Raw genomic sequence first — 12,663 nt, forward strand, 5'->3', positions numbered from 1 at the left:
TTATCCGACCTTTTCCCCGATTACTTCCTCTAACAATCTTTCCGTCGTTGAACGGTGCCTACTAGTGCGGAAACGACGGATTGCTTTTGTTATGGAAGAAATTGCCATCATCTTCATCTCTTGAGGATTGTCACAATTGTTTAAGTCCCACTGCAGTTGGCATTTGGACACTATAGTTGCCAAGTCATCGGCCATAAGAGCAAATGCTTCCACTTTTCTCTGACTTCTGACATGCCGGGTGGAGATTGGAAGTGTGGTGAAAGTGGGTGATGCCCATTTGAGAAGCTCTTCCCCGTAAAACTCACCCTTCCTAAGGGCCTTGGTGGTCATTAATATTGATGATGGTGAAGTAGCAGCAGCTTCACTCGTAGTATCGGTATCGCTAGTACTAGGCGAGTAGTAGGTCCACATGGTCCCTTCCACAATGAAGAGCATGCAATCAAGCGGGTCTCCCATTCGAAAAACGAAGCTATTCTCGTTGTACACCACTGGCTTCAGATAGTCACACATCATTATCAACACTTTTTCATCCAAGTTCTTAAGCATTGGTACCTATATATATATATACATGAATATCAAGTCATCAATACATACCCAACAACATTTTCTTAAGAACCATATAAAGAGAGAAAAGAGAGGTTCGTACAGGGTTTCAGAAACATACTGTTTTTAGTGTTTTCATGCAGAGACAACGCTTTAGATATTTTCTGGTATGCCAAGGAAGAATAGAGAATAGATTCACCAAATCGGCGTCCTTGTTTTCATCTAACTTTAGCTTTATGATATTCATGATTTCTTTCTTCAAATTATCAGGTAATTCATTTCTGGATATCCAGCTTCGTACATCTAGCTCTTTCATTCTAATCTTCTGAGTTTTATCTTCTGATTTTTTAGCTTCCAATCTCATAGATGCCTGTTTCACCACATATATACAAAGCTCAACGTAAGATCAGCTCCTCAAATATATATATATTTTTTTTCTTATTCGGATGTCCGTACGGATGCTATTGTAAACATATAGGAAAATATGGAAGATAGTAAAAAATACATATTGTCCGCACAATAATAACATCCAGACATCCGCATATGAGAATTTATATATAGCTACTAATTAACAAGGTTATACATTAAGAGAGAGATTAATAATTCAGTACCAACCTCCACATTTCCAATGAGATATAGAAACAGTACCAAACCAATGATAGAAATAAGAATCGCAAACAAGTTTTCCCACATATATGTACTTGTTGTGAGATTCGTGCCAAAGTTACTGCAATAAATTAGTTGCAGGATCAGTAATGACCCCCATTAGTCAACTTTGAACAATAATGTCACTTTTTATGAAAATAACTTATTGCGGAAAAATTATTGATTGTCAATGCATATGTATCCAAACCTTAGATTCCGCAAGCCCCACCAAAAAGAGTAAAATAACTTCCTAGCAAAATGTATATGCTCCGAGTTATGATTCTTAAGGGAATCAAGAAATATTCCAAAATCAAAGGGTGCTTCAGTACCGTCTGGAGTATTTAATGGGCAACGCTCATTCAAAAATGTGATAGTTGTTGAAGATGTATTCCGACCATCGCAATAGAAGGCACTCATACATTCCTTCGGATTTGCACTATAATTTACACAGGCTTGACGCCAACATGATGTCTCTCGTTGAATAGAAAAAAAATACCAAAACGCTCCGAGTACCTAATTAAGAGACAACAAAGAAATGCGTTAATAAATAACATGATGCATGCATTAAGAAAAATGATATAGAGAATACTTGTAACAATTGTAACAAAATAAGGAATTTTGAAAATAAAAAGACAATTGTGATTAAACTTACGTGACTGGCAAGAATGTAGAGAAGCAAGTTGAGTAAACCTTTAGCCCATATTCTAGTAGTAGTCCATATTCTAGTAGTAGTCCTTGTAAGTTCCTTACACCATAGATGAATTCGATAAATTCTTGGTAAATATTGACCGAGAAGGAAGAGATTCAAAACCTTCCTATGTTCCAAATATCCAGAGCCTCCCATTTTGTAAAAAACAACTAATATTAGCAGCTGGAAGAAGAAATACATAAAAAAAATGGGGTTAGAACTTGGAAGTCAATTTAGCGGTAGCAGCTAGCTGATAATTTACTTGGCAAAGTTTAGTTTATCTTACTTGAGGGATTGGAAGAAGAGCCAAAAAGTCAATTACGATGGAGAGAGATAACCACGACATTTTCTGAGGTATTCCCTTAGCAAATTCAATTAGCTTTTGTATTTTCGATTTTGAATGCCATGTTGTTCTTCGTACCACAGTAAATGTACTGTTTCTGGTTTTAATAGCTTCATAAACTTCATAGACAAAATGTAGGAGGAAAATGATATCCGTGAGCGATCGCGAAAGAAGAGCTGCAATCCTCAAGTTTTTGTCCTTTCCAAGGCACTTGTTATCCTCGTCAATGATTGGAATGTAAAAGAACAAAGGATCTAATGAGATTGCAATGACACATGAAATCAAGAACATCTTATTCCACAATGGAATATTTGTAAGAAGTACACCAAGTTTTGACCTCTTCATCACTTGGTACTGCCCCTCCTCCTCATCATCGCGGAAGAAACTTGTAGTGAAACCTGATGTGAGACTGACAATAAAACTAGATCGAGCCATAGGATTATAACTTGGAAATTACTTTTCAGAGAGCAGAGAGAGAGAGAGAGAGAGAGAGAGAGAGAGAGAGAGTCTGATCCATGGCTTAACTGAATTCAAGTAGTTCAACCCAGCTATTAATATGCAGTAGCTAAGTAGCTGATTTCACACTTAGCACCAACCACTAACGTCTACAGTGCGACGGCGACCAACAACCCATCTCAGGTAAATATTATATATTTTATTTTTCAAAAAGAAAGAAAAAGAAATAGAAAAGATTATGTTGGGCCTTTCCAAGCCATAGCATCTCTCCATCTCATTTAAGATTTTTTTCAGAAACAGAAAAGCTCCCACTCTTTTATCATTTTGTCGACGGCGACCAACAACCCATCTCACACGTTGACTCCTCTATTCTTTACGGCAGTGATTGAGTCTTCCTCCTATATACAGATTGATAAGATCTCCTAAGTTTACTTTATTATTAGTTGGATTTGCTCTCAAGATCCGCTTGGTATGCAATTTTACATTTAAATTCCATTTTTTAGTAGGCCGGTTTGAAGTTCTAGAACTTGTTTCTTTATTGTGATTGATTTATCATTCATATTATACGATTAATGTCTGGGAATAAAAATCTATATTCTTAGATTTTACATTATTAAAAATAATGTGTTATATTATATGCAATTATAGACTAGACTTTAAACTAAGAATCAATTTTATAAAAATCTATATTCTTAGATTTTAAATTATTTGGTGAAAATAACATTTATATATATTTTTAATGTATTTTATGCACACAAAATTGTCAATGAACGAGATATATATTTTATCAATGGTAATCAGGATGTTATCATGATTACTTAAAATTGTAATTTAACATAACCACAAATAAATAAAGACGTGGTGGTGGATAGTGGATACAGAAGCAGGCTTTTGAAAATAATGGTAACTTTTTTTGGTACAGAAAATAATGGAAACTTTCTGGATTCTTGAATAATATTAAGGTTTGGGCTTTTATCGATTAAAATTCACGATTCCTTCATGTGAGACTGTATGTCGGCGGAAATGGATGAAATCCTAGCTTAAATCGACTCTATATTTAACGTTTCTTCAAATAATAATTTACGGCTAGACGACGCGACATCATCAATCTTTGGTTATGGCGGAAACGGCGCAATATGGTAGAAGCAGCCACCTCCTTCACCTCTTGAGGAATGTTACATTTGTTGAAGTTCCACAGTAGTTGGTATCTGGAGACTACAGTTGCCAAGTCCCTGGCCATAAGAACAAAGGCATCCACTTTTGTCTGACTTTTGACATGTTGACGGCAGAGTGGAAGTTCCGTGAAGTTGTCTGATGCCCAATTGAGAAGCTCTTCCCCATAAATGTGACCTTTCTCAAGCGTCTTGGTGGCCATTGTCATTGATGATGGGGTTGCTTTTCCAGCTTCATTCTCACCAGCAGTCGAGTAGGTCCACACATTCCCTTCGACAATGAAGAACATGCAATCCAGTGGATCTCCCTTCCGAAAAACGAAGCTATTTTCGTTATACGTCACATGCTTCAGATGGTCGCACATCAAATGCAACACCCTTTCATCCATATCTTTAAGCATTTTGACCTGCACATTGTACATAAAAACACACATATGAAGTAAAATTTGACTCATTTACAGAGAGATCGAGGTTGAGCAACATACCGTCCTCAGTGGTTCCATGCAAAGACAACGCCTTAGAGATTTTCTAGTTTCCACGGGAAGAATAGAGAATAGATCATTCTGGGGAAAAGTTTTATCGTGCTCTTCCAATTTTTGCTTTATGTTATGCTTTATTTCTTTCTTTAGATCTCGAGGGAGGTCCTTTGTGGATAACCAGCTTAGTATATCTAGCTTCTTCGTCATAATCTTCTCTGACTTTGCAATTCTCATTGAATCTTGCATTGCCATATTATTCTGTCTCACCACAAACAATTAATTAATAAGCTAAAGGAAAATGATTGAAAATCAATACTAGTAGAGAGACTTGGATACGAACCTGCGCAGTTCCCATCACATATAAAATCAGTAGGAAGCTACTGATAGAAATAAGGATTGCAAAAACGTTTTCCCACATATAAGTGCTTGTTGTGAGATTGGTGCCAAAATTACTGCAAAAAGTTAGAGAGGATATCAAGCAATATTTAAAATAGAAATTACCGATGACTTTATAAACAATGCATGTATATAAAAGCAAACCTTATATTCCGAAGGCCCCACCAAAAACAGTAAAGAGCCTTCGTTGAGAATTCTACATGCGCTGTGTTGTTGTTCTTAAGGGCATCAAGAAATATCCCAAAATTGAAAGGCGCTGAAGCACTATCTGGAGTATCTGTCGGGCAATGCTCATTTAGAAATGTGACATTTCTTGACACAATCCGACTGTTGCAGTAGAAAGTATCCATACATCCTGAGGGATCTGTACTATAATTTACACAAGCCCAATGCCAACATGACATTTCTCGTTGAATTGAAAAAAAGTACCACAACGCTCCGAGTATCTAAAAAATAACAACTTAATTAGCAAATGAATTATTAATTAATGATTAATTGATCCATTAAGGAAAAATCATGTACGGGAGAGGTAAGTCCAACATTTTCAAAAGAAAACTTCATCCATAACATTACTAATTATCAAAGTATTAAACGAAAATGACAATGGAGATGAAACTTACGTGACTGGTAAGAATGTAGAGATAAAAATAGAATAGACCTTTAATCCACATTTCATTAGTCCTTCGAAGTTGTTTGGACGACATGTGAATTCGCAATATTCTTGGTATATATTGACCAAGGAGAAAGAAATTCAAAACCTTTTCATGTTCAAAATACGGGGAGCCTCTCATATTGTAAAAAGTGACTACTATTAGCAGCTGGAGAAAATAAATAAAAATTGGTTAGAACTTAGCTATAGTAGGTGGTTAATCTTAATATATAATTAAGGAGAGAGCTAAAAAACAATAGTTTTATAAGTTGTCTTGTCTTACCTGAGGGATGGGAAGAAGAGCGAAAAATTCAACTACGATGGAGGCAGATAACCACGACATCTTGTGAGCTATTTTCTTGGCAACTCGAATGACTTTGGAATTGGTGGAAGGTCCATTTTTCTGGGTATTTGGGGTTGGGGCCATATTTTTAAGGGCATTTGAGGCCAAATTAGCACCATATGACTTTTTCGCCCTTTGAGTTTTGACACCGTCACAGATTTCATATATGAAATGCACCAAGAAAATGATATCTGTGAATGATCGTAAAAGAAGAGCAACAGTCTGCAACATTGTGTCCATTTGAAGGCACTTGTTTTGTTGATCGATGATTAGAATATAAAAGAACAAAGGGTCCAGTGAGACACCAAACACACATGATGTTACAAATATCTTAGTCCATATATGACGGTATTGCCCCTCTGGATGACATATTTTCTTCATTATGGCATACATCCGCGTTTTAACTGGACTGGAAAAACAAATAAGAATGAAGAAGCTCAAAATATAGGGCGGCTTTTCTTAAATCAGTTGAATACTTGGGTTGAAATATTAAAAGCGTAAACAATGAAAATGCATCATCAGATTCAGATTCATATATATGATATGAGTTAAGGAACGTTGTGCCTGCATTATTCATAGAATCATAGGCAGATACAAGTCCTATAAGCTTGATAGTTAGTTGATACAACAAACATTTTTCTATACGAAAAAGAAGAAGAAGAAGAAGAACTAACCCATCTGTTTTGTCTGTCAGGTTCTCCGGATCTGCAGCTACTGTGATGCTACCCATAATCACTCAATTGACTGCTAGTTTAGAAGGTTTTGAGTTTACAGGGCGGAGCAGAGACAGAGAGAAAGGAACAAGGAGCATTCGAGTGGCAGAAAACCAAATTTAAGATACCCGCAGCGCATTTTATGTATACACAAGGTTTTGTTTAATCTCTTAATTATCATGCAGGTCAAAAATTTAAGGAAAACTAATAATTTTTTTATTTTTTTGGTCAATAAAAAATAAAAGAAAAGTAATATGAATATGGCGTTTTAGCATTGACGATCGAGATGATTCTTTTTTGTCCCCAAGTCTTTTTGTAATATAAGTTAACAACTCTTCGAAACGATCATGTATCAATTAAAAAAGACAGAGAGAGACTGATTGAATTCTGGACTGCATTGTTGAATTCTATTATTGGTTTGGGCTTTTATCCATCAAAATTCACAATTGGTTCATTTGAGTTCAGATGGGCCAACCTCTGCTCTCCTGGGATTCACTTGGGGGGTAGGGTTGTGTGCAGCCCAAGAACCTGTGTCCTCCCGCAGCAGCTCTCAGGACTAGGCATATTGATTCCTAGACTCTGAAAAAGGTAAATCATATTCCTGCAATAAAATAAAAATACAAAAACAAAAAAGGTACTTCATATTGTGTTGGTCTTCTTCTTACGAATCTACATGACAATTGCCACCAATCACGCCACTTATCACACTATAAATTATTGGGAACCAGTTACGCTAAAATCACGGATTCACTCCCAAAGGAAAAAGCTGAAACAACTCCAAACCCCAAAAACAGCTTTTGTTTTGAAAAAGAAAAAGAAAAAGAAAATCAGTGGGATCCATACCCTCGTTGGTGAAAAACATTTGTGTGAAATTGAGATAGCATTGTCATGTTATCCTCGATAAATTACGATATGCCATTTATGATAACTTTTTTTTACATGACAATTCATAATTGATTGAAGATAATAAAATAATGCTACATCCGTCTGTTCCACACAAGTTTTTCTGCTAATTACCTGGCTGCTCTAAATCAATCAACACCTTTCATTTCATGTTTTCCACGGTAGTGGTTCCCCACGGTGGACCCATATGATATGATTTTTGAAGTCTCATCATCAACCGTTGATCAATTGAGATTTGGTGCATTGGAGGGGACTCCCAGAAGTCCGAAATTATGTCATGTGGTGGTGGGGTTCTTCTTCCTCCTCTCTGTTTCTATCTACACACATGTCGTTGTTGATGAGTTTGTTTAATGTTAGATTGCACGTTCAATCCAGGCAGCATGAGTGCCTCCAAGGTCACGCCTTTGATTTATATTATGTAATGCCCACTCCACTCATCTATCTATGGCGTGGTCTTTTGACATGTGCTTTTCAACCCACTAGATTGAAAAGCAATTGTGCAGCCAATTCAGCAGAGCAGCCATTGCCCACAAGCACAACACAACAGCTTCTCTAATCCAATTCCACTCCAATGTTTTATCATGTATGTATAATGTATGTGGGGACTCAGAAAATATCCACTGTGTCTGTATCTATCTACCAGCTGCTTTCCGTGCCTTACAGATTTAATTACGAAGGGCATGGGGATGGGCCTCCTAGCAACCAACCATGACCCATCCATCCTCTCCCAACGAAGAAGTTCATGGTAATTCGGTCATTAAAATGGAAGGTTGAGATCAAACCTATCAGTCAGGTACGATATGGAGAATTGGGATGGGAACCACTACTACTAGAATCTTTTTCATTCTTTAATTGGGATCTTAATTCACATGCCTCTTGTGTAAATTAATTAAATTAGCAATAGCAACAATACAGTAGGTACGTTTTGATGGAAGATTCTTCATTCTTTTTTATTGCCAGCCACATTTGAATTCAATTTGGATCCTTTTTTTTTAAGCAGAGTTTTAGACACATTTATTAATGGGATGAAGTTCTCTGTAGAGGCACTCAGACCAGATTTTTACGAAATTGGCAATTCAAGGAAGGTAGGGTAGAGCTTTTCATGGGTTGGCCAAGAAACAGAAAAAAGGCTAGAGCTTTTGATGGGAACTTCCACAAAGCCCAAAGCTTTCAATGATTCAAACCATTTCTGAGAAGAAAGTGGAACCCATGAACCCGCTCCTTCTCTACCACGGTACCAACACACCACCACAACAAAAACAAGCGGGAGGGAGGGAGACCCAACAAAGAGGCTCAACAACATGAACCGGAAAAAAACAACATTGCAATTTCCAATTTTTGGGTGTGGTCAGTGTTTGTGTTTAGAGACAGTGGGACCCAATGATACCAAGAAATTTCTAAAAACAAAACCAAGGAAGTAGGACCCACTAAGTGGCTAATGATGAGGGAAAGGGAGGCCTAAATTAATCACCTGTTCTTCTTGCTACCAAAAGGAGAGACTTTTGCTCTCTTTAAAAATCTTCTGAAATCGAAGTGTGCCTCAGATTCCTTGCCTACACACAGACGTGCTCGCCTTGATGGATGTCCCTCCATGCCTCTCTCTCCCTCTTTCTCTCTCTTCGCAAGTCCTGTGCTTTTTTTCTAGTCCTCATGGTATTTGAATCTCCCAAACTAGAGTTGTCGTTTTCTGTGCTTTAGTCAAATCTTATACCAAACCATATTGGTCACTGTCAACAAGTGGCCTGTCTATTTATTTTCTACTTTGCCCTTCTTCTTCACCATTTAGGTTTCACATACTCCTGCTTCGAATTGGGAAGGCGGTTACTGGGTTTTGGACTTCTGGGTAGTTGCGCTTTCAGCTCCAGAAGAGCATTCACTAAGGTTAATGGTTAGCTTGCTTTCAAATATACCCCCTTAGACTTTTGTTACGCTGTTTGAGAGAGAACAAAATGACCGGAGAAAAGAACAACTTTCAACTGAGCTAATGCAACTGCTCATGGTTGGTTGAGGTGAGCTTATCTTTGAAAAGGCATAATGCATTCAATTGCTTTTCATTTCCAGGATTTTCTCCTGTAAAAAGAAAAAGTTGTGAAATTTTGCAGATTTTGATGTTTGTTAGGATTGGGATGTTAGTTACTCTCTTTATGTAATTTACTGTTCCTTTTCCTTTCCAGCATTACCTATTTGAACAAGAAAAGCATGAAAACCAACGATTATCTCAACAATAAAAGAGAGGGTACTGAAATTTGACAGCTTTTATTGTTGGTGAAATGCAGATAAGATGAGCTTTAAGTGTTTTCAAGTGTTTAGTATATTGTTCTGTTGATTTTCCTGTCTGAAATGGTTGCGGAAATGTGGCAAAGCACTATCTTTATGCTGTTCATTTTCTTATTCCCATATATTCTTTTTATCTCTGGCATGGCTGTTGTCTAATTAAAATAGTAGCTTCTGGTATTTTATTAATTAATTGTTAAATGAGACGCTCTCCTCTCTTTCTTGCGCAGACACACACACTTGGTGTTGCTTAATCAGTTTAAAAATAAAAAATTGAAATGGGATTTTTATTGGTGCATAACCTCACTCTTCCTCCGTTTCTCGCTTTCTCTCCTACACACATTGTTTTCTTTTTTTCTTTTCGGGGGGCGGTGATTTCAGATTTTTCATGGGTTTTGGATGCTGAGTTGTGCATACTATAACCTCATATGTTCTTGCTGTTGGGTTTTTTGACCCCCTACTTGGCCTAGTCTTTTAAGTTCTTATCTTGATTGTTTGCAGCATAAGGAAATCTTAGTTCACTTTCCACGTTTATGCTCATGGGAACAATGACTACAAGTATGCCCGTCCCTCGAGTAGCATCTAATTTTGATGAGGTATCTATGCATCAGAGCTTGCTCTTCTCTGATAGTCTCAAGGTACTGCTCTTCGGCTTAAAGATTATTGTTAGTTGGTTCTTAGTTTTGCGAGTTCAATGAAATGTACAGGGGGTTTTAAATTAATCATCTGGAAAAATCCAATCTTTGGTTTTCTGTATACCTCAATAAAAAATATCGGAATCCGAGGGCAGTTAGTTTGTGATGGTGGAAATATCTCTTTGTAGAGTTTTATAATTTTTTCAGTCAGAGACCCTTACAACTGAAGTTCTATGATTTGCATGCGCATTGGATTACTTTTTCAGGATTTGAAGAATTTGAGAACACAATTATATTCAGCAGCAGAGTACTTTGAACTATCATACACAAATGATGACCAGAAACATATGTGAGTTATTTTGACTCGTGGAAGTTTGGGTTTTTCATAAATATTTCTTTTCTGTCATTATTTTAACAACAAGAAAAAAAATTCCCTTCTGTTATGCAGAGTGGTAGAAACATTGAAGGATTATGCCATTAAAGCTCTCGTGAATACGGTGGACCATTTGGGTTCTGTGACATATAAGGTTAATGATTTCTTTGATGAAAAAGTGGATGAAGTTTCCGGCACAGAATTTCGGGTATCTTGCATTGAACAGGTAAGGTTAAACTGTTAAAGTAATGCCTTTGTCAGTCATCCGGTAGACACTTCTGATTCAGGGCTATCGATATAAAAGAAATCTTGAACAAGCTTGTCTGATGTCTGTTTCTATTTAAAAGATCAGTGGAAACTGGCTTTTTTGGGTTTGGTAGAAGATAATTAAGTTTCCATGTAGATTGGCTCACATGATATACCTGCTTCAATTGTTGGTCTGCTAAAAAGCCAACTTCTTCTACTGGTTCATAGTTTATTAGTCAAAGTTTTGCATGACAAATATTTCCCAGATCACATTTTATTGTTTGGTGGGTATTTTAATTTCAATGAAACTCTTATGCTACACAGCAAGGAGTAGTAATTCCTTTTAGGAGAGCCTAAGTCGGTTCAACAACATTGTGAATTACTGCACCATAGACCATACTCAACTCCGTTAATTTCTAGTTATGTTTTTCAATCACAAGAAACCAATACTTAAGAGATGCTGACAATTTTCTTTCTTTTTTGTGGTTCGTTAGAGGCTAAGGACATGCCAAGAATATATTGATCATGAGGGTCTTTCCCAACAGTCATCAGTGATAGATACTCCGAAATACCACAAGCGGTACATCTTGCCAGGCAAATACTCAGCTTCCTCTCAATATATTTTTTGTTACTTTAAGCACTCTCTCCATTTTGTAATTTTTGTCCGCTTTTAAGAGATAATTCTTAAAACTTAAATTCACGTTCAGTTGGTGAGACCATGCGCGGTGCCAACAAAACTAAATCCAAATATGAAGGTTGCAACCTGGATGATGAAGATGAATGGCATCAATTTCGGAATGGTACCATGCTTTATCTTCCATTTTGTTTCAATGCATATAAGTAAGCAATTGTTTAACATAACTTTGTTCTTGTTGTAATCTGATTGGATTCCTAAAAGCTGTTCGTGCTACCATTAGAGAAACCCCTCCACCTACAGTCAGGTAAATATTGTTGCAGCACTTGTTTGAACCAAGCTTGTAACCCAGGTTAATATTGGTCCTGTTTTGTGCAGCAAAGGGCGTTCTCCATCTCCTTCACCACAACCTTCCCAGCGGCCTGGAGTTTTTTCTTTTACATCTACCATGCCCAAAAAGGAATTAGGTGCGTATGCATGTTAGACATTGTGATATTGACACCTTTATAATGAATTGGCCATATAGAATCTGACTATGATGCTGTTTACTATAAAATCAGAGAAGCGAACAGTTTCACCTCATCGGTTTCCACTTTTACGGTCTGGATCTCTTGCAAGTAGGCCAACGACCCCGAACAAAAGTCAGTCAACTACCCCAAACTCAAGTAGGCCTACCACTCCGAATCCTTCTAATGCAAGACGACGGGTGAGTGTGGGAATTGGATTGACTTTACCTGCATTTTCACTAGTTCATATACTTGCCACCATTCCCTTCAATAGAGATACTTATAAAGTAAAACGTTTATGCATATGCCAGTACCCTTCGGAGCCTCGTAAATCAGCTTCAATGCGATTACATGCTGAAAGGGAAAATGGAAGAGAGGTTGAACAATACCCCAGCAAAAGTAAACGCCTCCTCAAAGCCTTGCTTAGCCGGCGCAAGTCAAAGAAAGACGACATGCTATACACTTACTTGGACGAATACTGAGAATGGACATTGGAAGCAGAAAATTACTGCATAGTTTTTCTTTCAGCTTCACCCTTTATTTGATTACCTTTTATTTTTATAAAGCAATGTACGTTTGGAAATCTTATAAACATTATATATCAAATGTTATATATCATTTCAGAAGTTTGCTGGGTAATGCATTTTAGCGTCAATCATTGACGA

General features: G+C 37.0%; 3 protein-coding genes across 7 annotated transcripts; 1 reads left to right on the forward strand and 2 right to left on the reverse strand.

Annotated features, from left to right (window-relative positions):
* LOC18785575 (cyclic nucleotide-gated ion channel 1) lies at positions 1-2,654 on the reverse strand. The gene is made up of 6 exons (XM_007221014.2): positions 2,163-2,654; positions 1,841-2,059; positions 1,397-1,701; positions 1,159-1,270; positions 665-913; positions 1-552 (listed from the first exon to the last, which is right to left on the reverse strand). Exons 1-6 carry the CDS (start codon positions 2,652-2,654, stop codon positions 1-3), a joined length of 1,929 nt encoding a protein of 642 aa, XP_007221076.2.
* Positions 3,690-6,731, reverse strand: LOC18787611 (cyclic nucleotide-gated ion channel 1). 2 transcript variants are annotated; one of them, XM_020556925.1, is made up of 7 exons: positions 6,389-6,731; positions 5,655-6,118; positions 5,343-5,540; positions 4,867-5,168; positions 4,667-4,778; positions 4,333-4,584; positions 3,690-4,254 (listed from the first exon to the last, which is right to left on the reverse strand). In XM_020556925.1, the coding sequence occupies exons 1-7, from the start codon at positions 6,390-6,392 to the stop codon at positions 3,733-3,735; spliced, it is 1,854 nt and encodes a 617-aa protein (XP_020412514.1). In that variant the 5' UTR covers positions 6,393-6,731; the 3' UTR covers positions 3,690-3,732. The 2 variants fall into 2 exon arrangements, with proteins under 2 accessions (XP_020412514.1, XP_020412513.1); XM_020556924.1 differs by having other exon boundaries at positions 5,655-6,123.
* Positions 7,688-12,637, forward strand: LOC18786562 (protein ABIL2). Of its 4 annotated transcripts, XM_020556927.1 has the most exons (11): positions 8,418-9,339; positions 9,505-9,566; positions 10,106-10,242; positions 10,506-10,588; positions 10,688-10,838; positions 11,353-11,452; positions 11,566-11,658; positions 11,757-11,799; positions 11,871-11,959; positions 12,053-12,198; positions 12,310-12,637. In XM_020556927.1, the coding sequence occupies exons 3-11, from the start codon at positions 10,138-10,140 to the stop codon at positions 12,478-12,480; spliced, it is 981 nt and encodes a 326-aa protein (XP_020412516.1). In that variant the 5' UTR covers positions 8,418-9,339; positions 9,505-9,566; positions 10,106-10,137; the 3' UTR covers positions 12,481-12,637. The 4 variants fall into 4 exon arrangements, with proteins under 4 accessions (XP_020412517.1, XP_020412518.1, XP_020412516.1 ...); XM_020556928.1 differs by lacking the exons at positions 8,418-9,339; positions 9,505-9,566 and adding an exon at positions 7,688-8,123; XM_020556929.1 differs by lacking the exon at positions 9,505-9,566 and having other exon boundaries at positions 8,406-9,211.

This window comes from Prunus persica, chromosome G2, assembly GCF_000346465.2.
Source record: "Prunus persica cultivar Lovell chromosome G2, Prunus_persica_NCBIv2, whole genome shotgun sequence".
In the NCBI taxonomy this organism is placed as follows: domain Eukaryota; kingdom Viridiplantae; phylum Streptophyta; class Magnoliopsida; order Rosales; family Rosaceae; genus Prunus; species Prunus persica.

Coding starts and splice junctions, on each gene's coding strand:
- LOC18785575 (XM_007221014.2), bottom strand. CDS start 2,654: ATGGCTCGATCTAGTTTTATTGTCAGTCTCACATCAGGTTTCACTACA. Junction 1,271..1,396: donor TGGGGCTTGCGGAATCTAAG/GTTTGGATACAT, acceptor AATTTATTGCAG/TAACTTTGGCACGAATCTCA. Junction 914..1,158: donor ATCTCATTGGAAATGTGGAG/GTTGGTACTGAA, acceptor GTGGTGAAACAG/GCATCTATGAGATTGGAAGC.
- LOC18787611 (XM_020556924.1), bottom strand. CDS start 6,444: ATGGGTAGCATCACAGTAGCTGCAGATCCGGAGAACCTGACAGACAAA. Junction 4,779..4,866: donor TGGGGCCTTCGGAATATAAG/GTTTGCTTTTAT, acceptor AACTTTTTGCAG/TAATTTTGGCACCAATCTCA. Junction 4,585..4,666: donor ATGTGATGGGAACTGCGCAG/GTTCGTATCCAA, acceptor GTGGTGAGACAG/AATAATATGGCAATGCAAGA.
- LOC18786562 (XM_020556928.1), top strand. CDS start 10,138: ATGCTCATGGGAACAATGACTACAAGTATGCCCGTCCCTCGAGTAGCA. Junction 10,243..10,505: donor TCTTCTCTGATAGTCTCAAG/GTACTGCTCTTC, acceptor TTACTTTTTCAG/GATTTGAAGAATTTGAGAAC. Junction 11,453..11,565: donor CAAGCGGTACATCTTGCCAG/GCAAATACTCAG, acceptor ATTCACGTTCAG/TTGGTGAGACCATGCGCGGT.